The sequence below is a fragment of the Podarcis tiliguerta genome (genome assembly GCF_965153285.1).
Source record: "Podarcis tiliguerta genome assembly, chromosome: 1".
Lineage (NCBI taxonomy): Eukaryota > Metazoa > Chordata > Lepidosauria > Squamata > Lacertidae > Podarcis > Podarcis tiliguerta.
Window position 1 is genome coordinate 51,436,031 of NC_139534.1, and position 23,604 is coordinate 51,459,634.

General features: G+C 44.8%; 1 protein-coding gene across 3 annotated transcripts; it reads right to left on the minus strand.

Moving 5' to 3' along the window:
* Positions 1–1,341: 1,341 nt before the first annotated feature.
* RETREG2 (reticulophagy regulator family member 2) lies at positions 1,342–22,689 on the minus strand. Of its 3 annotated transcripts, none has more exons than XM_083444845.1 (9): positions 22,026–22,689; positions 16,580–16,686; positions 12,580–12,610; positions 11,559–11,694; positions 10,143–10,227; positions 9,742–9,879; positions 9,125–9,219; positions 7,904–8,039; positions 1,342–4,366 (listed from the first exon to the last, which is right to left on the minus strand). In XM_083444845.1, exons 1-9 carry the CDS (start codon positions 22,277–22,279, stop codon positions 3,684–3,686), a joined length of 1,665 nt encoding a protein of 554 aa, XP_083300971.1. In that variant the 5' UTR covers positions 22,280–22,689; the 3' UTR covers positions 1,342–3,683. The 3 variants fall into 3 exon arrangements, with proteins under 3 accessions (XP_083300971.1, XP_083300973.1, XP_083300972.1); XM_083444847.1 differs by lacking the exon at positions 22,026–22,689 and adding an exon at positions 21,583–21,899; XM_083444846.1 differs by lacking the exon at positions 22,026–22,689 and adding an exon at positions 20,951–21,890.
* Positions 22,690–23,604: the final 915 nt, after the last annotated feature.

The following is a 23,604-nucleotide window of genomic DNA, read 5'->3' on the forward strand; positions in this document are numbered from 1 at the left end:
CACATTCAGCTGTAAACAAGCTTTGCTGAACATTGTAGGACTTACTTCTGCATAAATGTGGATATGTGAGCCATAATCTTACACTCAAATAAAAGCAGGCTTTTATGAGAGCTACTGTATTATGCAGTGTGTCTGAGATAAGAAAACTCAGGCTCGGGCCCGAAATGCAATCCTCCAAGCCTCACTATCTAATCCTTAGGACTCTTCTTCACAGCCCTTAGCAGTCCCGCTTGAGTGTTTTTGCCTGGCTGAAATGTGTCCTAGCATAGTGATAATGCCCTTTGCTTGCCTGGATGTAGGATAGAAAGAACCTACAGTTCAAAGTTAAAATTTACAATCACCAGCACTAGCATGTGGTCCTTGGAAGCCTGCCTAAAGGGAATGCAGTCCATGGGCTGAAAACCATATATGCTGAAGAACCCAATGCACCTGTAGTAAACTAATTTTGCAAGCTTAGCACCATTTGTTTGGAAAGTCCATCATTTGCTGTGCATGGGGGCTGAACTCCGGGAACACTAGGTGTAGAGCCCATAGAATCAAAAGCAGCTAAACTGGATTAATCTACTTGCTTTGAGAATCTAGCAGAAAAGTGAGCTGAACAGACAATGGTTTCCACATTGCATGGAAGAACTTAGGTTAGATGAGTTAGGAGAGTTATAGCTGTATCTCTGTTCCTTTACTTTACCCAGATGTCTAACCTCAAATGACACCTGCTGTTAATAGGCTTTAGAGACTTCTCAGTTACCTTAGGGTAGCTGTTAAATGAGAGGCAATAAAGGGGAACAGCAGCATTAAGAAACCACCTCAAGCTGTCATATCCATTAGCATGAAGAGCAAAGTTCTGTTCTTCACTCCAAATGCACTAGTTTTCAACAACAAACAAAACTATGGTACAGCATGCAATTGTGTGTATTCCCACCTGGATCCTGACATAGTACAAGGCACATGCTTACTACAACTTTGGGTGGTTGTGAGAACTGGAACTGAGAAGATACTAAAGGATACGATGGCTTGTGTAGCATTACTGCCATCTTACCTTCTGTTCAAGGTTGTGCCAGCTGCTCACCTACAGGAGTTACTGAACACTGGACATAACTTCCCGAATTTGAGCGAACAATGGAGTCTTAGTGGAGCTGCAATGCATGTGCAATGGAATACTGAATACTATCAGGAAAGACCATAACTAGGGTAATAACCACCTGGACATAGGCTTAAAATGGCTGCCAGATCCCAGTGCATCAGGGATACCTGAGAAATTGAGAAAGGGGGGTTTCTCAAATTGAGAAAGGCGGGGTTCTGGGTGATTGGATAAGATGAAGAGTTAGAACTTTTAACCCAAAATTCACATCTTTGAACCTTTTTTATTAAAAAGACTACAGTTTGTTTTAAATATTTAGCCATAGAATAAACACCGCTACACAGTTCAAAGCCCTCTGCCTTTCCTGGGTGACATCAGCAGCCTCCCAGCCCTTCCTCAGAAGGCCCCTATCATGGAGCATTATGGCGCTGTTGCCACCAAAGGAGAGGAAGACAGCTTAGAGCTTCAGAGAAAAACACAAACATATAACATGCCTCCTGCACCAGAATGGGAAAGCTAGGGCTTCTGGCTGGTGGTAGGGGTAGCAAAATTTGTGCTCAGGACACAACACAAAGGCGAGCAAGCTCCACACTCAGTGCTACATGGCTGCCCATTTCCAAAGTGCAGACATTAGGAGGAAGCTGTTTTAACAGGCATCCTCCCCTCAACATTTGACTGGGGCTGGGCTGGGATGGGGCAGGCAACACAGGTCAGAAAGTAAACCAACTCTGGAGAACAATGTCATTTTGCATTTCAAGAAAATCATTGCCCTATGACTGAAGGAACCTGAGACAGGCAACCTTGATACAAAGAGTAGGCCAGTGACTGACTCAGCAAGCGATGAAACTTGAAGGGTGCAAAAGGCAAGAACTGGGGTCTTGCAAATGTGCTTGGAATTGATTGGTGGCCCCTCCTGCTGAGAGGCAGCACCTTCACCTTGGTCATAAACTCTCAGAAGTGCAGTTTAAAATGCTGAGGCCTGCAGGGCAAGCTATCACAGGTTCAGCGCCTGCATCTGCAAAGCTGCAGTCACTTGTGAGAACGTGAAAGCGTCAGGAATCGCCTGGAAGTGCCCAGCTTGAAAATTTTCAACAGCAAGAAACTGGCCAATTCATGACACTCCCCAACCCACCCAGCTTCTCCAGCAATCATTGGAAAACAGGCAAAAAATGAGATCCATTACTGGGAGCAAGCAGTATCCACTCAGCTGAGAACGCTATTACTGAAGACAGACTGCTGCCTCTTAACAAAGATACACACCCAATAGGGGGCATCTCTGTTTCCATATAATAAAAAACCCACTTTATCATTGCAACTTAAAATCAATATTTGAAAGACTCAGCCATCAGATCCTAGAATTAATATTCTGCAAACCTGTGCAAGCAGCAATAGGTATCAGGGGCAGTAACCACCTTTGGAGAAAAAAACCCAAACAATCCTCCACTCCCATTTAGTCCCTCTTTTTTCCTGAGAACATAAATGGGCACACTACTCCAATTAGCAAAAGACTATAAAGAGTGAAACCCCTGAGGTTTCAAAAGTGATTTGAGAGTGGGAGTAAAGTGGAGATAAGCCTAGAGAGCTTGGAGTTGGAGAACGTTCTTCCCAATGTCCCAAACGCATCATTCCTTTTCAAGCTGCCCTGCTCTTTTCCCTAAGGCAAGGCTGAGGGCAGCAGAAGATTGTGCTCTAGCCAGGGTGCATCATAGGGCAGAGCTGGCTCAGCCAGGCCTTAGAGAAAGGTGACAAGAAGTAGATATAAGGGGATTTTGCTTTTAAAGTGCAGCAGTGGAAGAGGAAGCTTTCAAGTCACTGCAAATTGCTTTGTGTTTTCCCAAGTGGATTAAAGAGCCTGCAGGCAGCCTGGCCTTGGAGTTGAGAATCTACAGGACCAGACTACCCACTTCCTGAAGCCCAAATCAGATGTCATATTCACACAACTGAATAAAGGAAATTGGGTTGTAGGGTGAAAGTAAGGGAAAGGGCTAGTGCTCGGAAGTGCAAAAGCAGCTGCTATTCTTGTACAAGGTGGGCAGGAAAGCTCAATTGTGCCCCCTCAACTTGTCCTGACAGCAAATATACTCCACACAATGTCTCCTTTGAAGTCCTACTTCCCCTCCACCCCCAAATTTCTAACTCAAGGGAAAAAACCCACCTCAACCCGTTTTCTCCATACCACCAATCCCTTCTCCCTCTTCCCAACTAAACAAACCAATGTTTTCATAAAAATATTTACAATGTAGACCCTCTGGCACCCCCCTCCATCCAATAAAACCGCTTTCCTTCCTACTGGGGGGGGGCATGAACAGTGGGTGCGAGCAGCGGGGATATCTAGCTGAGGATGCGGCGTGCAAAAAAACAAAACGAATAGACAAAGACAGACAAATTGCAGCAGCAGACCAAAAAGATTGCATCACCACTAGAAAGCGTGGGCAAGACGCAACACCCTGCTGGGAAGGCCAACACTAGGAAGAGGACTCACTATTCCAGACATAACACTGTGAATGTGGATGTTTTGCCGTCCCCAGTCAGCACTGACCAAACTCTGCTGTGTGTTCACTTGTCCTTCCCTTGCAGCTGCAGAAATACAGGGGAGCAGTGGGACCTAGGAGCTGGGCAAGGATTCTTCTTCAGGAGGGAGAGCCGGTGTCGCTTGAGCCTCTGTCTCTCCAGAAAGGCCAAGCTCTGCATCCATCTGCTCCAGCTCCCTCTGATCAAGCAGCTCAAAATCATCAGCTTCCTCCTCCTCCTCCTCCCCCCCAGGCAGAGAGACTGCCCCCACCTCCGCACTCTCAGACAGCTGGGCCTGGAAGCTCAGTCTCTCCTCGGGCTCAGTGGGCAGGAACTCAGAGAGAGAAGGCCCCTCGTTGTCCTCAGAGGAGCGGAGCAGGGCTGACAGGGTGTTCTGCACTACTGTACTGATAGCGGTGGTGACAATCTCTTGGCTCAGTGAATCGATGTGCAGCCCCAGGCCTTGGGCAGTGGCAGGTTGGGGCTCCAGGGCTCCTCCTGCCACTGCCTGCCCGTTCCCGTTGAAGTGCGTATTTACAAAGTGCAGGGGTGAGGCCAGGCACAGGATGGATGTGTCTGAACTCATGGCTGCTGCCGCCACGCCGTCTTTCTCAGCAGAGTCCAGTTGGTGGGCAGTGTGGGCAGGCACTGCAAAGTTGTCATCCTCACTGGGTGGTCCCAAGTCTCTGGAATGAAACTCTTCCACAGAAGGAAACTCTGCCAAGTCCTTGGAGAAGGACTCTTCTGGCTCACTGGGAAGGCTCTGCTGGTCCAGATCTGAAAAGCATATTGGGAATATGAACATGGCCTCCCCAAACACCCCAGAATTCCCTGTTCTCAATTGCCATTCCAAGCTCAGCTGCCAGTCTGTTTTCTGAATACACTTCCTGTACTTGCCTTTGTGTGCCTCCTTATCATCTTATCCTGACCTTGCACAGAAATGTTCTTTCCTATCCTCTCATTAACAGGTCAGTTGCTGCTGTTCTATAGCTGTACTCCCTGATTAAAAGTCACCAACCCCACTATGATCTTGCTACTGCTTTTCTTTCTTGTTCAATCATCTCACCAGAACAAATCTGAGCTGGAAAATGTATGCAGTATCATGCACGTTAATGCTGATGTATGAAAGCTGCGTATCATAGTGGCAATGAAGAGTGTGTACAAATCAGGAATTCCTTGGTTTGAATCTCACTTTTGCCATGTACTCATTAGGTGCTTTAGATATATCACCACTATCTCATTCTCACTCGTGCCCCCTGCACTACAATATGGGAGCAATAAAAACATTAAGAACAGCCTTGCTGAATCGTACCTAAGCCCCATCTAGTCCTGCATCCTGTTCTCATATGCCTATGAGAAATCCACAAGCAGGACATGAGTGAAACAGCACTCTTCCCGCTTGGAACTCCCAGCAACTGGAATTCAGACACACTAGTGGACGGTGAACAAAGCCATTGTGGCCAGCAGCCATTGACAGCTTTATCATCCAGAAATTTGTCTTTTAAATCCATCTACATTGGTGGCCATTACTACGTCTTGTTGGAACTAATTCCATAGTTTAAACTACGGCATGTGCTATGTGAACCTCCTCTTGTCTGTTCTGAATCTTCCAACATGCAGCTTCATTACATTTCCTCAGATTATTGTATTATGAGAAACTCCTCTCTTTCTCTACACCATGCATAATCTTCACTGCATTTAATTGCATTTCCCATTTTAATGTCTACTTCTCCTTTTGAAGCCCATCGCAATTCCTTTCTGTTTTAACCACCCCAAACAATTTAGTATCAGCAGCAAACTTGGCTACCTTATTGTTCAATCCCAACCCTAGATCATTTATGAACAAGTTTAAAAAGCACCAATACCAACACCAAACCTTGGTGGACCCCACTTCCTACATCCCTCTATTGCAGGCATGTCCAAAGTCCATTTTGGGGGCCTAATACGGCCCTGCTGGTAGGTTTAATCCGGCCCCTGTGGCTGTTTATTTCCTGGGGTAAAATCCTAAAAAAACCCTCCACAACTTTAATCCTGAAAAAAAGCTTAAAAACTTTGGTTGGCCCTTTGATCGGCCCTCATGGCCCTTCACTACATCAAATCTGGCCCTCTTTGAAAAAAGTTTGGACACCACTGCATTGGGAAAACCCTTCATTAATTTCTACTCTCTGCTGTTTCTTAACCAGTCCTGATCTATAACAGCATGTCCTCTTATTTCACAGCTGCTAAACTTAATCAGGTGTCTTGGGCAAGGGACTCCATAGTCAATGGCTTTTTGAAAGTTTAAGTACACTATGTCAACTGGATCACTTCTTTCTCTCTCTCTATGTGCTTGCTGACATTCTCAAACACAGGACTTACCCTTGCAGAAGCCACACTGATTCTGCCTCAGCAAAGCTTCTCCTTCTATGTGCTTGGTATTCCAATCTTTAATTATGCTTGCTACCAGTTTTCCCAGAAGAGACATTAAACTAACCACCCTGAAATTTCCTGGATTCGCTTGGATAGTTTGCCCCAAACAAGATGATCCTCAGCTTCAAGTGGCTTTCTCCCAGCAAACAGCTGAATAGCTGCTCTGCCACCTTTTAGACTTTAAGCTTATATAGTCTGTTTCCATCCCGGCTGAAATGGAGCCTGTCCCTGGCTTGTCCCAGAACACTTCTCAGTGCTTAACAAATCCAAACCTCTCCACCAACTCATCCATACACTGAACTGCTCAACCCTGCCTGTCTAGCTGACCTTGTGCATGGAAAAGGTAGCATTTAAAATAAATCTACCGTGAAGGTCCTGGCTCTCAACCTCCAACTTAGCTACCTAAATTGTGTTTCCAGGGTTACATGACATTTCCCCACGTCATTGGTGCCAACATGCACCATGGCAACAACCCTGACCTATCATACAAGGTAGCTAGGATAACATGATAACAAAGCTGATGTGCTTCAAAGCACTCTAAGGCACTATACAAACAACAACAATCATACTTAGCATTGCAGGCTGGGGCTCCCTGAAGTTACTCCACCAGGTTCTTCCTCATTGGTAAAGCCTCAGGAAAAGCTCTGCATGCTACTGCAGTGGAATTGGCTGCAACTGCTACTTCTAAGTGTGTAAATGAGCTATTATGGAACAAGACCCAATACTTTGGATTTTCACATACACAGAGATTTAGCAGTAATGATACCACATTACCACTAGCTACTACAACATCTATATAGTACAAGTGTGCTAGTTTCTGCATTAAAATACCGTCCTTTATGGTTTGCAATTTACACTGTTGTGTGTGGTTTGGGGGTAGGAGGCTTGCAAATGAATAAAAGTTATGCTCAGGGGAAAGGAAGCTCAGGTTCGGGGCCAGATGCAGCCTTCTAGGCCTCTCCATCTGGCCCTCAGGATTTGGTAAGGCTACACTTCTTACTTCACCACACCCTTCTCTGCCAAAGCCACACCTCCCACCAGCCCTGGTTTGTACCCTTCCTCAAGTGTTTTTGCCTGGCTGGGATGTGTCACTGAATTCTGATACTGCCTCTTGCTGGCCTGGATGGAGGAGAGAAATGAGTGTGCAAGTGTGCTTAGAAAGTAGCCTACTATACAGAGGCAAAATTTACATTTTCTGCTCAGTCCACCAATCACTGGCAGAGAGGAATTGCTGACCTTGGTATAAAAAGGTTGACCACTCCTGATGTAAGGCAAGGCTAGGGTGACAAGGAAATGGATTGGTTGAAGAAGTGGGTCTTTTTGGCTTACAGCCTCAAGGACTGCAATCCTCAGTGAAATATGTTGCCTTGGTAATGTCAGCTGTTCATCTTAGGTGGGGGAGAAGAGTGTAGGGGGATCAAAGCTCAGGCAAGGAGAGCCTAGAGTGGACAGCTAATCCCTGAAGACTTAACAATGATGCAGAAGAACTTGGGGCTGTTTGTGTGTGGCACCAGTAACCATAGTAAGGGAGCTACTCACATTCTCCCAATGGCCTGCAAGTTACAGAACAGTCCGGGATGTCTATCATCAATCAAGAAATAATAAAGACACTGGACTCTGCACAGTAACATGTAAAAATATAGTAAACAAGTACATCCATGTTTCCTGGTGAAGACAGCTGTATTCAGGGGCCACTCAAAGTCTGGAAATCAGGAATCAGATTTGATTTTGGTCCTTTTCAGCCCAAAGTTCATCATTCTCATCAATTCTAAGCCCTACAACTACCCTTCATATCCTAGTTTTCATTTCTGAACACTCTAGAAGGGAACACACAACTTGTACTCTACCACACAGTGGCCCCAAATAATATGCAGCATTTGGGTTTGGGGAGTAAGAAAATGGCACCTTCAGACACGTCGGTCAGCTGTGGTGTGGTAGCTCTGGAGACGGTGAAGCCTCCACTCTCCAGGATAGAGGCCTCCTCATCAGAGAGCTCAGAGTCTGTAATTGACAACGCCAGAGCTGTCTTCTTCACATCCACCTGCAAAAAGGAGGAGCGTGAGGACATTTTTTGTTCTTGTGGCTAAAAATCTCCCCCTTACAGTGGAGCCACTAGGTCCCACCTGTTAGCCTAGAATCTCTGCCATCAGAGTCTGAGCCAATATTAACTTGTATTTCAAAGAGGGATGCACTAAAAATATTAACCTTTTACTGAATGGAAACAATGCATGGATTATCAAAAAGATGGATATTCCAATTACAAAAATTAGTTGTAAGATTAACTGTAGAGGAATCAGTGACTTGGGATTCTGCCATCTTATTTTCCGGATTTAAAATTGGACATGCTGTTGTGTCTTAAACATTTAACCCACTTGACCCACTCTGACCAAACAGGAATTTGAACCCAGATCCAACATGCCAGGTTGGTTATATATCTAATTAGTGATGGCAATAATGAGGAAGAACTATCCTCCAAGACTAACTCTTCCACCTAAACCCTGAGAGATAGAGTGATTTTGGCTCTGAAAAGAAAGGTTGGAGAGTCAGAAGTTGGAGGGAGCATTTGGAGAGAGATGCCCCCTACAATGCCAACCTGACTACTCCTCTCTGTCCCCCTGAATCTGAAGTATCATGCCAAGTTTCCAGGGCAGGCATCAAGGGTCAGGATGGATCTGCTAAGGGGCCACACTTCAGGAGTGGGACCACTGATGTGCCACCACTGGACCTTCTCTGCCTCTTCATCATTGCAATCTCCTTATTCACCTGCCTTTTGCTCTGGCCAAGACCACTGGGAAAGTGAGAAGGAGGGGCAACAGATGCCAATACCTGCTTGTTCACTGGCTCTTTGCCCAGCAAGCACATAGGTGGTAGCAATGACAAAAAAGAGCAGTTGGTGATAATAGTGTTGAGAAGATAAGGCAAGGCCCAAAGGAGTGAGGGTGGGGGAAGAAGGCCCTCCAAAACCTGTAAGTTCCTAAGTCAGAATGAATACAGTAGCCATTATGAAGGGAACAAGTACAAGATCTCAGACCTTCCAACCCTGCAGGCAAACTCACATTACTTGAAAGAAATGAATTCTTGGGAATGAAGCTCAACACCAACATGTATCCCTTCCCATGCTCTTACCACTGGAGAATAGCCAGAAAGCTCCGCCTCACTCTCACTTTCAGTCTCTGCCATCGGCTCATTGCCAGCTTCGGGCTCACTCTTTCCTTGACGCTCTGTTAGAAAACACATACAAAATGCTTAATGGGACATCAGTGGAACTAGTCCTATAAGAAGAGGACCAGGAGAATATTTTATCAGAAGCTTCATACAGACTGTGCTTCCTCACAGTACGGTGGTACCTCGGGTTAAGAATTTAATTCATTCTGGAGGTCTGTTCTTAACCTGAAATTGTTCTTAACCTGCGGTACCACTTTAGCTAATGGGGCCTCCCGCTGCCGCAGCGCCGCCACTGCACAATTTCTGTTCTCATCCCGAAGCAAAGTTCTTAACCCGAGGTACTATTTCTGGGTTAGCAGAGTCTGTAACCTGAAGCGTCTGTAACCCGAGGTACCACTGTACTGGACACTAATGCACATTAAAATCCAGTCATCTCCAGTGATTTTGGACCTCACCCCACTGGACTGAATGCTCCTAGCTAGCCAGCCCAGTTTCTAATTTTTACTTGCTGGGACTAACATCCTGCATCCTATCATCAAAAGCTATGCATTTCAGGTACTGTGGAGCTGTTGTCTTACTTTTCTTTTCATGTTTAAGATGCAAGGTATCCACCTTCATGCTGTAGTCCAGTTTCATCAGAATGGGCTCCAAGCGTGTGTACATCCTCTGGATAAGTTCATGGTACACCACCAGCGGCCACAGCAAGATACTGAGCACTGGAGACAGTCCAGAAAGTGTTAGAAGCATATATTCTCAGAGACAAAGAAGCAGTCAATTTTCCAAAGGATACTCAGTGTCCAGCCATCCACCAGCTGCACCTCATTAAATTCAATCTGTGTCCCTGTTCCCCACAAGGTGTCGGAACTATTATGTGCTTTTAATTTCTTTTAAATGAGCTGGATAAAGAAAATTCCTGGGCATATGCTTAGCTAAGTCACATGTCTAGTTTTAAGGGATAAAACAGCCCAGTTATACTCACAGACAATGTAGGAAATCATGATTCCAGGAACATAGTGTCCTACTATCACTAAGATCAAGCATCCTGAGCAGACTCTGGCACAAAACTGGAAGTACAAGGCAAAAGGAGATAGAGAAGAAAGGTTTAGCACAGTGGAAGCATTCCCAGGACAGCCAATAAGCCACCTTTGCAATGGCTCAAGAGATGCCCCCAATCCCAGAGAGCCTTGTTCTAATTAATAACTGCTTGTATTCACCCACACAGCCATTTTGAATGCTTTGTGTATCTGCCATGCCAGAACGATTGGCTATTCTTTTGCTCCCAGGTGCCAGGTAGTGTTACAACATAGCCGGGTGGGGATCCAGAAGTACCTGCAACAGCAAGCTGCATGTCTCAAAGTAACTGACAAATGGGCAAATAGCTGACTACAAGAGGAAAAAGCCTGACTTTTTCTATGCCGATCCCAACACTCTGAAAGGAGTATGTGTTTGATTCACTATTAAGGCTGTCAATGGAAATGGAAGAAATTTGCCACTGGCAAAAGATGACTGGAACAGATTTCAGGACTTCCCTCATCCTGAGATAAAACAAGGCCCATACATTACTCCCCTCTCTACCTGCCTTCCCTTTAACTGATCGTGACTATATAATATAAGGTAATGCTTTCTCCTCCAAGGACAGGTCATTAATTAATCAATAGAGAGAGCTGCTTGCCATCTATGCTCATAAATCCCAGACACTACAGCAAGAAAATCTGAATTCTGCTCAGGGCCAGAACTGCTCATTTACTGCTTATATGGAGCAACTGCTGCAAGCAACAATCTCACATTTCAATGCAGGAATGAGGCCATCACATGGAAATGCACCTCTGCGATGAAAGACAAATGTCAAGAACAGAGTTACAACACAAATATATCACATTATGCATTTTGGATTACTAAACAGAACTGGGTGACAGCGGACGAAAAAGAAACAAAGAAGTGACATCTACAAAGCAACATCAACACGTATGTGTGGGCTAAGGGTATGTCTGCCCTCAGCTGTTTTTCTCAGGATAGTTTCTGGAACACACTGTACCTTGCCTGTACTGGCATACTTGGTTAAAACCCTATTCCCATTTTTTGTTTCCACATATATTGTGAAAAATACTAGATTCCCTTAAAATTGCTGTTTGGAATACAACGTTTACATCACATGTTGTTGTGTATGCACATCCTTTCTTAAACTGAAGCAATGTCCATGTAGAAAAAATAATCCAGTGTGAAGGAGCCCTAAGTGCTAGGATCAACTATGAATATGTATTTGTATTTGAATAAATGTATTTGAATATGTATGTATGTATGTATGTGTTAACAAGTCACGGCCCAAAGGCAGCATGGGGGAAAGTAGCCATGTTCTAGGATTTTCCCTGAGAGGGCCTGATGACTCCCAGCTTACCTTAGCAGGGTTTTGCCTCTTGTATTGCAGCAGCTCCTGAAGGTACAATCTGAAGGTAATCCAGCTCTCTGCCAGGAAACGACAGAGCTCTGGGACACTTAACAAGTGAGGCTGCGCTCTTGCCATCTCACTGTCACTACAGGGATGGAAACAATGTATCAGTACTTTAGCCCTTCCAGGTACGCTTGCCACAAGCAACAGAGAATCACTTCCTGCAGGCAGTATTAACAGAAAGCTATCAAAGTTGTTGTGGAACAAAGTTATGGCCAAATGTTGACCTCTTTCAATTGTTCCATATGTGTAAGTAACTCAGCTTGCCTCTCCCCTCATTGGTTCCTCCAACTCCCCCAGAGCCAATTTGTGGGGTGGGGGAAAGAGAGGAGGGAAAGCCACAAGCAAAGTTCTCGAGCAGGGCTTTCACCAATGGGGCTGGTTAGGTGAAGCCCACCCAAAAGGGGCAGGATTCAACTAACTAGTCCTGCTAACAGGGACTTGCACAAGAACCTCTGCCTGTGGAATAGGACTCCCTCCCCACAGGGAAATCAGCAAGGGGAAGATTGGGAGACCCTCCCAGAACAGGGGCAGGGGGAGATGGGGAATTGTTCTGTCTGAGAAACTGAAAAGCTTGTGCTGATGAAAAGACTGCCACAGCACAACTGTTAATTCCTTCCTACATTCCTTTCTTGGAACCCCATGCCTCCTAAGCCTCAGGTGGCATTTTCCGGACAGACATCCATCCAGTAGGTGACGACTACAATTGAGCGCCTCCTCTTGGCCTTGAAATGCCATTAAATCCTGAGAAGAAGGCATCCATCCGACTCTTCCAATTTCTAGAAACCGAAAAGAGAACCAAACCTGACCCCATTAAGGAAGGGAAATGAGTAAGGAGCCCTACAAACCCATTTGGGGAAGGGCTTTTCAGGTCATGACACAGGTCAAAATACTGAGTAAAAGAGAGCAGGCAAGGCAGAAGGGTAGCAAGAACTATCTCCACTATGAAGACAATACAGAGCAAACCTACCTGTCTCCTCTAGGTTCCTCCAATGGCTGCACTGCAGGAGAAAGAAGAAAAATATAATTCAGTTAAGCAGTAAGTGAAGTGTGACAGTTTACATGCTAGAGGTTACTTCCTTCAGCAGCCTGGCCTTCAGCACTTAGAGCATGATAGCTCACTTGGTTAGAGCAGGGCGCTGATAACACAAACCTGCAACCTTGGTATTATCAGCACCATGCTCCAACCAACAGAGCTATCATGTTCTATGTAGCTGCGCACACACAACTACAGAAGATCTGCATTGTTTGATGTCCCAAGACATACTCCAACTGACAAAACTGCAACTGGGGAAGGGGGAGTTCTGAAACTGAGCCCAGCCCACCTCTGCTGAGGAACTTTCTCATAGCTCTGGCCAACAGGTTTGAATAGTAACATATTTTGCCAATAAGCAATCACCAAAGTCTGAACAAACTCAAAAAACAGGTGGGGAGGGTGCTCTGGGCAGGGTTGTTGGTACCAAATTTGATATGTGAGAATCTCAGGTAACTTCTTGCATTATTTCCACAAGCGTTTCTCTTATTCTTGTGTTTAAATACACTTTGAAAAGAGACAGGGATCACATAAAGTTCCAGGGTGCAAAAGTATATGTGTCCTCATTCCAATGTCACCTCAAATCACACTTCTATACATGCATTTGGCTTTTCCTCTGCTGTACACCCTACACACATCAAAGAGGTCAGCACTTTGAACAAACTTCCTGAACTGATTCAGATGTAATCAAAACTGAGAAGGTACGGTATATGCTACATCAGGCTTCCTCAGCCTCGGCCCTCCAGACGTTTTTGGCCTACAACTCCCTTGATCCCTAGCTAGCAGGACCAGTGGTCAGGGATTATGGGAATCGTCGTCTCAAAACATCTGGAGGGCTGAGGCTGAGGAAGCCTGTGCTACATAAACCACACATTTACTCAAATAACGGACTTTGGGCACAGGATTGGAATTTTCTTGATGTAGAAGTTGGATTGCCTTGGGACACAGTATGAAGAAACCTTGGCTTTGGTTTCTTGAAAGCAGATTTGTTGGGTGTTTATCTTGGAGTGGATGTGTTGAATAAGTTTCTACATATAGCTAACAGATGAAGAATCAGAAGTTCTCATTTTCTCACCCCCCTTTTCTTCTTCTTTTTTCTTCATCTTGTTTGTCCCCTTTTCTTTCTGATTTGTATTTTTATTTAGGATAGTTTTTTAGTCTTGATAAAAAGATACCTGACATCAATCTTTGTATTTTCTTCCAAATTTCAATAAAATATATTATGTGAGGAAAAAAAGAAACCCTGGCTTTACAAAGCCACCCAGGGAGCTCCTTAAAATGTGACCTTTGTTTGAGCCTAGTTGTAGAGAAGATGTGTGAATAAGCTCTTTTGCATTAGAGATTTGAAGCTAGAATTCAAAGCTCATCAGATATGACTATCTAGTGTAGCTGACGTGCTATGCTGTTATTTATAATGTGCAGTCAGCTGCACACAGTCTGTACAAGCTACAGTGCTTGGGGCTAGCTCAGGGCTTTCCCCTGGGCCACATACACAGAGCTGACAGGCTGGTGAATAGAGCAGTGGAGCGGCGGAAAGCAATCTTGTTAAGTCTGTGACCCAGATTCCAGGCAATCAGCCCTAACATAGGGAGCCAATCACCATCTTCCTTGGGCAGCAGAGATTCTGGTGGGTACTCAGGCATTGCAGCAGCCACTGCCCACATGAAAAATCTTGGGCCCATTTCAGGAGTGTGAAAAGCTACTATTGTTAACACAGAAGCATGGGTGTAATGTTTGTTTACAGCAGCTCCAAATACATGGGCTACTGTGCTTGTCTGTTATTTCAGTACTGTTGCTTGCCAGAGTGCTGAATCCAGGCATCATGTACTGGGGCAGCAGGAACGCAACTGTTTACACCATGCCGTTTTGTACCTCCTAATGCACCAACAAGAAGCTAATGCAGCCTTTGACTTTGTTAGCTCTGGCAGGGGCATTGTGCTGCTCACTTAACAATTGCTTCCCCTTGTGTAGCAGTCTTATGGGCCTGAAAGATCACACAGAAATCTCAGTCCACTGCAACAGCAAGTTATTAACCTTGAATCCACAGTGAATTTCTCAGTACAGTCTCTCTATGAATTTGGCTGTATTCTGCATATGAAAAATGTTCATCATGTTCAGAACTGCTCTTCTTGGTCCTTCAAACAGGGAGGAAGCTGCATTCCTATTTAATGATACAGCTCCAATACGATTCATAAGGATCACATAGAATCTGCCTGGGATCTAATCAGGATGGCTGTGTCAGTTATGAGGGTCAACATTAGATCCTTCTTGGATAGGTGGCTTGTCAGTTGATCTTACATAAACCAAGTTGGATAGTAGTTCTGCTCACCAGGTCGTTTAACAAAAGTAGGAAGAAAATAACCCTCAGTTCACCATGGCTGGCCTACTATCTTGTCTTATGTAACCCCACAGCAACTCTACTCTTTGCCAGCAGTTATCTGGAACAAAACAGCCTTAACTTAACTCAAGTAATATTTAACATAAAAATAAAATGATGCTGATCCTGCTAGTCTACAGGAAATTCCTCCAACACAGGAAGATTAAAGCAGAAATCCGTTGCTAAGAGTGATATTACTGGTGCTTTGCATCATTCTGTGACATGGGAAACCTTCCAAAAATCACAAAGTGAAACTGACATGATACACCTTACTGCACAAGAAGAGTGTGTGATCCAATTTTCTGGGCTGCAATGTTTTTACAAGTCCTGCTTGAACAGGGCACCTAGGTCTCTGTTTTTCTAAACCACTCCCTGCCAGTATTTTGTTTAGGGTTTGATGTATGGGCACAACAGGGCTGATTAAGTGAATTCAATATTAAATCCAGACAATAGACTCCCTCTAACATCTTGTGATCAGCTTCTCTCTTGGAGGATTGAAGACATTGTGAAACATCATATATACTGATTAATGAAAACCAGACTCTGCAAGTTGTTGCTCATATGTGTCCTAAAAAGTGTCCCAAAAAGAGTTGATTAGAGATTCCACCATGTGGAAAGACACAGCCTCTACCATAAATGTGGCTAACCCCACATTGTGGTGACCTGATCCCACCCCCAAGCAAATTTTTATGGCTTACAAAAACTACACCAATTTGGCAGTGGCAAGAAGAAGAAATCAAAGTAGATACAGCACTGAGATGAAGATGGGGATACAATTTGCACACACACCCCCCGAGCAATCATTCAATGAGTGGAGAGATTTAAACCACTGCCCCCTTTGGTAATCTGCCCTTCCAATTGAGAAGGGAAGCTGTTTCTCTGTGTGCAAAAGAGAGAGTGGGGTGACTCACTTCTGGTTACACTCGCTGCTCTCATGGGACCCCTGGAAAGTTGGTCAAGAACAAATACAGACCTTGGGCGAACAAAAGGCTAGCCACTGGTGCTCCACATGCTGAGCTCACCAGGGGTATATTTCTTGAGGACAGTGAAGGAAAGACATTAGACATTGTAGGCCAACACCACATAGTTGCCTGCTTCTGACTCAGGCACTCATGATACCACTTATTTAATCCAAAATTTGTCAAGACTTGCAGGCAGTTACATCCACACTCCTTAAGCTCTAACTGTACAAAACAAATTGCTACATTTAATCTTTCAGCCAAACAGCATTTCTCACATGACTGCCGTCAACAAACAGAAAGGTGCTCTAATGTGCATTCTCAACATGAGCAGAAGCAAAGAGATGAAAAAAAACAGAACGCCAGCAAATATTAACCAAGTGCCTTTAGTCCAAAGAACTCCAATTACTTGCTACTTTTTATTCAGTATAGTACAGCAAAAAGGGAGGAAGTGTTAGTTCAAGGCTTGATCAGCAGGAAATCACAGCAGGACAGGAAGCAATGAACTGAACTTGGATGAATGCAAGAATCAACCAAGATTATCCCTGCTCCAGAACTACACCACTTCCTTTACTTGTACAACCTTCACTACTTCACTTACCTGAGAAATCCAACAGGAATTGAGGCTTCCATCTCTCCAACAGGAGAACACCAATAAAGCCCATGCTGAGGAGGAATAGAGGACGCAACGAAGTGGAGGAAAACAGCCTGGAAAGTTACAGGGACAAAGACAAAAGTTAAAAGAGGCCATATCACACTCACTCATTTCACAGAAATTGCTGAGAAAGTACCTGCACATTTTACCCCATAACTTCCTTTCTAGGAGGGCTACAGACTTACTTACTTACTTACTTATGAAAGCTCAGTATCTGGGGCATCAGTTAAAGCCTTTGCAGGTGCCTTGGCACTCGTCAGTGGCCCTTAGTCTAGGCCGGGCACAGGCAAACTCGGCCCTCCAGATGTTTTGGGACTACAACTCCCATCATCCCTAGCTAACAGGACCAGTGGTCAGGAATTATGGGAATTCCAGTCTCAAAACATCTGGAGGGCCGAGTTTGCCTATGTCTGATCTAGGCCATATTGTGCCAAATGCTAGAGTACATTTCAAAGTTTTCAAGGTCCAAGTCCAACACTATAGACCAGTGTCCTATACAGTGGTACCTCGGGTTAAGAACTTAATTTGTTCTGGTCTGTTCTTAACCTGAAACTGTTCTTAACCTGAAGCACCACTTTAGCTAATGGGGCCTCCTGCTGCTGCTGCTGCATCACTGCTGCACGATTTTTGTTCTCATTCTGAAGCAAAGTTCTTAACCCAAGGTAATATTTCTGGATTAGCGGAGTCTGTAACCTGTAGCGTATGTAACCTGAAGTGTATGTAACCCGAGGTACCACTGTAATAAATTTCAGGAGGAAAGTCATTACTGAAAGCAATTTCCACTTGGATGACATAGAAGATAGTTCAGAAAGAGGAAACATCAGTAAACATCTTTGGCACATGTCTGCAGAAGCTATTTTCCAAAATGACTGTCTGTCACTCTGCTGCAGCACCTATCTCATGAAGAACATCCATAAAATTTATGTCAGATTATAAATTTTTAGGTAGTCCAATGATAGCCAGTTTTAGAAATTATATTATTCTAATATAACAAATAATTAATAGCCAACAAATGTAGAAAAGAATAAGGAACTGGGTTTGTGCAACCCAAACTTGCTTTGGACCACCACAATGGTTATACCCAAATTGCATTTGGTCTAGCAACACAGTACTTGGACACAAGAAACTGTGTGGTGTGAAACTATGCCAACGACAACCAAAATGTGTAAAAAAATAAGATGGAACTTAGGAACCACCAAACCATATACTCACACATCCAGCAGTAGAGTTGTACACATTTTGACAATTATTGGTGTAGACCCATGCAACTGATAGCACTTTGCTACTCCAAAAAGCACTGGGCCTGACATGATTCTATGCTGTCCGATAGAGGGTACCATCCTGCAGATGTGGGTATATGATTTGTGATATACCAAAGTTTATTGCATCCCTTCCCCAGTTCTTTATTCTTTTCTATGCGTGTTTGGCTATCATTGGCAATGGCTTAGACCAACACATTTGACAGTGTCCTGTGTTTAAAAAACTTGCATTGGATATGAGTCTATGAGTCTGTCATCTCTAGATAACATTCTCCTGCATGTGTGGATCTATGATTTGGGGTGGCCCAAACCACAATTTGAGGTGGAAACACCAAGTTCCTATTTTTTTTTACACATTTTGCCTATTATTGACATAAACACACTGAACAAAAGTGTTGGGCAAGAAATGAATTAATGCACTCTGACAAAATATACTCTTCTGTTCACCCAAAGTTTATTGTGGGAATGGGATGCGCACCCCTGTTCCTTTTTATTTTCTACCTATTTGAGCTATCACTGGCAGAATTCACATCCTTGAAAGTCTTGTATACAGCTTCCAACTGAAATCTATTATAGGCACTGGATTTCTATGCATTGGACCATGAGTGTACAGTTTAGAGACCTGTACTCTGTGTAATTAAAGGTTTAAAAATTACAGGCATCCAGTCAACTAGAAAAATGATGTTGGTGGCACCTAGTAATTTGAAATATATTAGCCCGAGCATGTAAAGGTAAAGGTACCCCTGCCTGTACGGGCCAGTCGTGTCCAACTCTGGGGTTGCGCGCCCATCTCGCTTAAAGGGCCAGGGGCCAGCGCTGTCCGGAGACACTTCCGGGTCACATGGCCAGTGTGACAAGCTGCATCTGGCGAGCCAGCGCAGCACATGGAAACGCCGTTTACCTTACCGCTAGTAAGTGGTCCCTATTTATCTACTTGCACCCGGGGGTGCTTTCGAACTGCTAGGTTGGCAGGCGCTGGGACCGAGCAACAGGAGCGCACCCCGCCGCGGGGATTCAAACCGCCGACTTGACGATCGGCAAGTCCTAGGCGCTGAGGTTTTACCCACAGCGCCACCCGCGTCCCTATAGCCCGAGCATGGCGGGTACCTAAAAAATATGCTGCTGGCTTCTTTTATGTTATGTTTTCTTCTCTTTCTAGCCCTGTATGTATTACTGTTTGAGAATTTTTCTTCTTTTAATGAGAAAATATTTTCTGGCAGGATCTTTCTCCCTTCTCTTAAATTGTTATTAAGTATTATAACAAAAAACATTTCTAGTTTAAATTAACATCTCCACAAACTGCAGTCTCTGGAAGTGTACTACCAACCCCTGCTTGACTCCAGCCTGTGAATCTGCTCTGCTGACAGTCAGCTCATTGTCTGCAAGAGTAAACAGGATGTTTTCCCCCCCAGCTGTATGCTGGATTCCACCACACGGGCTTGTTCAATGTTGCTGTGTGCGCAGAGGCAGGATAGGCAGAAAACAAGGAATGTGCTAGCACTACAGTTCTCATCCACTGCAGGCTTAACAACAGCACAGCTTGTAGGGCTTACTCCCAGCCTGGCACATTGCCAGGGGTTACTACTAAGCTACCAGGCCCAAGCTGGGGATAGTATGAACCATGTGGGTTGTACACAGTGAGTGCACAAATTCTAAGTAGAAACACTCCTGGGCGAGTCTCCAATTATCTGCAGCTGCTAGTAGCAGTCCGTGTTTATCACAAGCCAAGTCCTGGAGGCGCACTTGGCACCACCCGTGCGTCAGGGAGAGGTCTGTTTATACTTTGAGAGTGAAGAGGGAAGTCTACATGACGCTAAACCCAACCAATGTTAAGTCCCACATCCTAAGCTTGTGACTGCAATCCTTGTTAGATCAAGTGTAGAAGACACCACAAAATATGCCTCAAAGCGAAGCCTTCTTGGGTCCACCAGGGACTTAATCAATCCATGACTGCACTGTGGCCAGGGGCAACAGAATTTCATCCATACAAGACCAGCAGTAGTCTCAGACAGACAAATTTCAAGGAGGGAACCCCACTACTGACTCATGCATGCAGCTTGTTCTATACTCTTCTCTTTAGCTCATAGGCAGAGTACATGTGTGGCATGTAGAAAGTCCGATGTTAAGTCCCTGCTATTGTCAGTTAAGAGTCTCAGGGACTAGGGCTGGGAAAGTTTTTGACTTGCCACTCTAGAGTTTCTCTGCCAGTGAAAGTAGTAGACCATTGACCTGCTGGGCCCAGTACTGACTCCCTGTAAAGTAGATTCTTATTGCTGAAATAAGCAAGTAATCCAGGGGGAAGGGTGTTGAACTTACTTTTTTACCCCCAGACATCTGGGATGAATTTTAACAATTAGATAAGCAAAAGTTTGCTACAGGAGGGTGCAATCATTTTTTCACTAGACGTCTGGACCCAACATCCTTCCACTCCCAACGATAATTATAACTTGAGGCACCATTCTGGATTTGTTTATAAAGGATATTGAAAACTGCTCCAAAATGTAATGTTAGTGCCAAGTAGGAGCAAATGAAAGTTTCCCATGCTTTCCTATCTTTTAAATCACTCATGTCATCTCACAATTTTTGCAGATCTACACGAAGAAGCAAAGATTTTATGAGTTTCTTTGACTAAGCTTTCAGGGTCCATTATTTTAAAGTCATCTGCCTCCCTTCATAGTGCACAGAAAATTGGTCCCAGGAAAGAATATTTAGAATTGCCACTTTTCTCATACTAATGAAGAACCACAAAAGAAGGATTTACATTGCTTTTATGATTTGTTGTTGTTTCCAAACAGAAGCTTCTAGATTGCTAGAGAGTGATATCAAAATTGGGCAAAAGTATGGTGTCCAGAGATCTGCTGGTTTTAAAGGTATCTAGCAGTTCTTTTTTAACTTTCAGAAGATAAGGCCAAGAATCCAAAAGTCAGATGACATTTAAAGGCCCATCTGAATTACTTTGGGGCTGCAGTAGTGATCCAGACAGTCATACAATCTTAATGCACATTCCACCCACTATCAATTAGCAATTCATCTCAGTGTTCCTTCACATTGCTCTTACTTCTGGGAGAAGTGCTGCTCTTTTCAGAATGACTCCAACTTGTGGGGGATGCCCTTGCACACCTGTGCCTCCTTTAAAATAGGATAATCCTTGGCCATGGAGGGAATTCACAACCAAATATCCTCCATTCTCAAATGCTTTATTGCTCATATCAACTTTGATCTTTTACACATGCACTGTGTAGTTTTACCTGTTGCAAGGCCTTTCCATCACCACTGCATAACTACATTTTACCAGATCTCTCCCTTGCAACTACCACTCAACTTCACAGCCCTAGATTCCCTTCCACAACTGCAAATTTCTTACCTATTCCACTTTTTGTATGCGTGTTTTGATTGATTTGGGGAGACCTTGGTCCAAGCTCCAGCTTACTGACTTGGGCAACTGATTATTACTAAGCTCAACCAACCCTACAGGGTTGCTATGAGAATAGCCAGAGAAACCCTATATATGAAAACCTGAGATCTTTAGAGAAGGGAAGGGTTACATACATAAGTTAAACATAATCACATGGGGCTATCAACTTATTCCAGAATAATGCATGGCAGACACTCAGAATGAAACAGAACGGCTATTCCTGAGCAATCCTACCCTTGACCCACATCAGAAAACGCTACCCTAAAGCTGCCCACCTCACATCAGACTGGCAACTCCTTTCCCTTAGAAAGCTTCCCTGCAGACAACTGGAAGATTATGAGTAGCACAAGGTTATCCACGTTTACTCAGAGGTAAGTCCAACGGATTTCAATAGGGGTCTACTCCCAAGTAAGCACGCGTAGGAAAACAGCTCTGTGTGGTATTAAATTTGCAGCAGGATAGGTGACCCTAAGCCCGGGGCTCTCTTGCAGCCTGGCCTGCTTCCTCTCGCCAAGAGAGAACCGGCCGCCCAGCTGAAACCACGTCAGGAGCATCCACGACCCCATCTACCTGCCGGCTCTACTTTCAGCCCCCTTCGCGCGGTTCCTAACCGCCGCCGCTGCCACGCACGTGAACAACACCGCCCCCCCCGCGCGCGCGCTACCACCCGAAGCCCCATCCTGCGCCCCCCCCCCGAGTGGCCTCCGCCTCCTCTCACCACAGAGCAGCTCCGAGCGCGGCGGCCCCGGCCAGGCTCTGCGGCGGCCTCTCCCAGACCAGCAGCCGCTGCACGGCGGCCACCGTCGCCTCCCAGCCCCTCAGGCGCCGCCTCAGGTGGACGGCCAGAGCCAAGACCTCCTGCTCCTCCTCCTCTTCCTCCTCGCCTCCGGCCGCGCAGCCACCGGGCACCGGCACCGGCTCCCCTGCCTCTGCCGCCGGGACATCCGAGCTGCCGCCGCCGCCGCTCGCCATCTCTTCAGCCACCGATCAGGAAGGGGGCGGGGGAGGAGCGAGGAGTCCTCCTGACAGCCGCGGCCGGAAGCAGCCGCAGCAGCCATACAGACGCCGAGCCAGAGCGACTCAGCGATCACGTGCATCGGCCTCGGAACGTGAAGCGAGATGTTTTCATGCGACACGCATGCGCAAGCCGCTCAGTTCAAGAATAGAGATAGGAAAAGTTGAGAGCGGCTACTATTCGGCTTCCTGCAGAAATAGAAATCCTGAGGTTTCTTTTGAGGCTGTTTCAACCTTCCGCTTCCAGGGCGAAAAGGAAAAGGCCGTCTATTGGGAAACCATGGAGAAATTATAGCTACGAGTGGGCTGCGGAGTATGCCCGCCGCTCCCTTCTAAAAAGAAAATAAAAACCAACAAAGAAGGGACGGGTCGTATTCTTTTTTAACTCAGGTTATTTCGTGTGGAAAAAATGTCTCTCTGTGTGTGTTTAAAGAAGGATTTAAAACGTTTTAAGAATTGCTGTGCCAATAGTAACACAATCCATTGTCCTTATATTGCAGGTGGGGACTATGGCAGTGACAGTGGCTTCTGACAGCTTGCAGCGTAGAGGTGAAACTAAGACGAAACATTTCTCACTAAAAATAAAATAAAATGCATGCCTCACAATACCGCGACATTCCAGAACCTATATTAGCACAACATATTACCGTAATTAGGGCAACAAAAATGTCACAAAATGGCATGCAAGCTTTTGAGTTCTCCAAAAGTCTTCATCAGGCAAAATGGTAAACAGCAGGGTGGGTGGGAGAAAATTTAGACTGGTAGCAAAGCCACAAGGTATCTTGCAAAAGGCTTAAGATGGAATGATGCACTCGTGGCTTTACTTAACCCCCCCCCCCCCCCGTCTTTCCCCTGCTTTGTTCACCATCTAGTCTGATGAACAATTTCTGGAGAACTAAAAAGCTTACATATTAAATTACTAATTTTTTATTTTCTTTTTTGAATAACTTTTTACTGCACTTTATAAACAAGAATGTTATATAAATAAGTATACCAAGGTTTCTCATGTCATTTGTATATCACAAAAATAGCATAATAAATGTAGAGTAATATCTACAACATATGGTCCATTATTAGCAGTGAATGTATAAGTTCTTGGTTCATGAATTGGTTTAAACAAAGGATAGAACAGAGTTAACAGACAACATTCAACATCACAAACCAAAAGCCTAATCGGGAGACTTTGTGACTGTGCTTAGATTTAAGTATGAGTAATAGCCATTTTTAATTACTCCTTTGTGTGAATGAGCACAAAGAATGCTGGTGACTTGAAGTACATCTAA

What these genes read in the sequence shown, in the direction of transcription:
- RETREG2 (XM_083444845.1), bottom strand. Translation starts at nt 22,279, where the DNA reads ATGGCGAGCGGCGGCGGCGGCAGCTCGGATGTCCCGGCGGCAGAGGCA. An exon ending in GCGCTCGGAGCTGCTCTGTG is followed by an intron (nt 16,687 to 22,025) that starts GTGAGAGGAGGC and finishes GTAACTTTCCAG; the next exon opens with GCTGTTTTCCTCCACTTCGT. An exon ending in TTTCTGGCTATTCTCCAGTG is followed by an intron (nt 8,040 to 9,124) that starts GTAAGAGCATGG and finishes TCCTTTTTGCAG; the next exon opens with GTGGATGTGAAGAAGACAGC.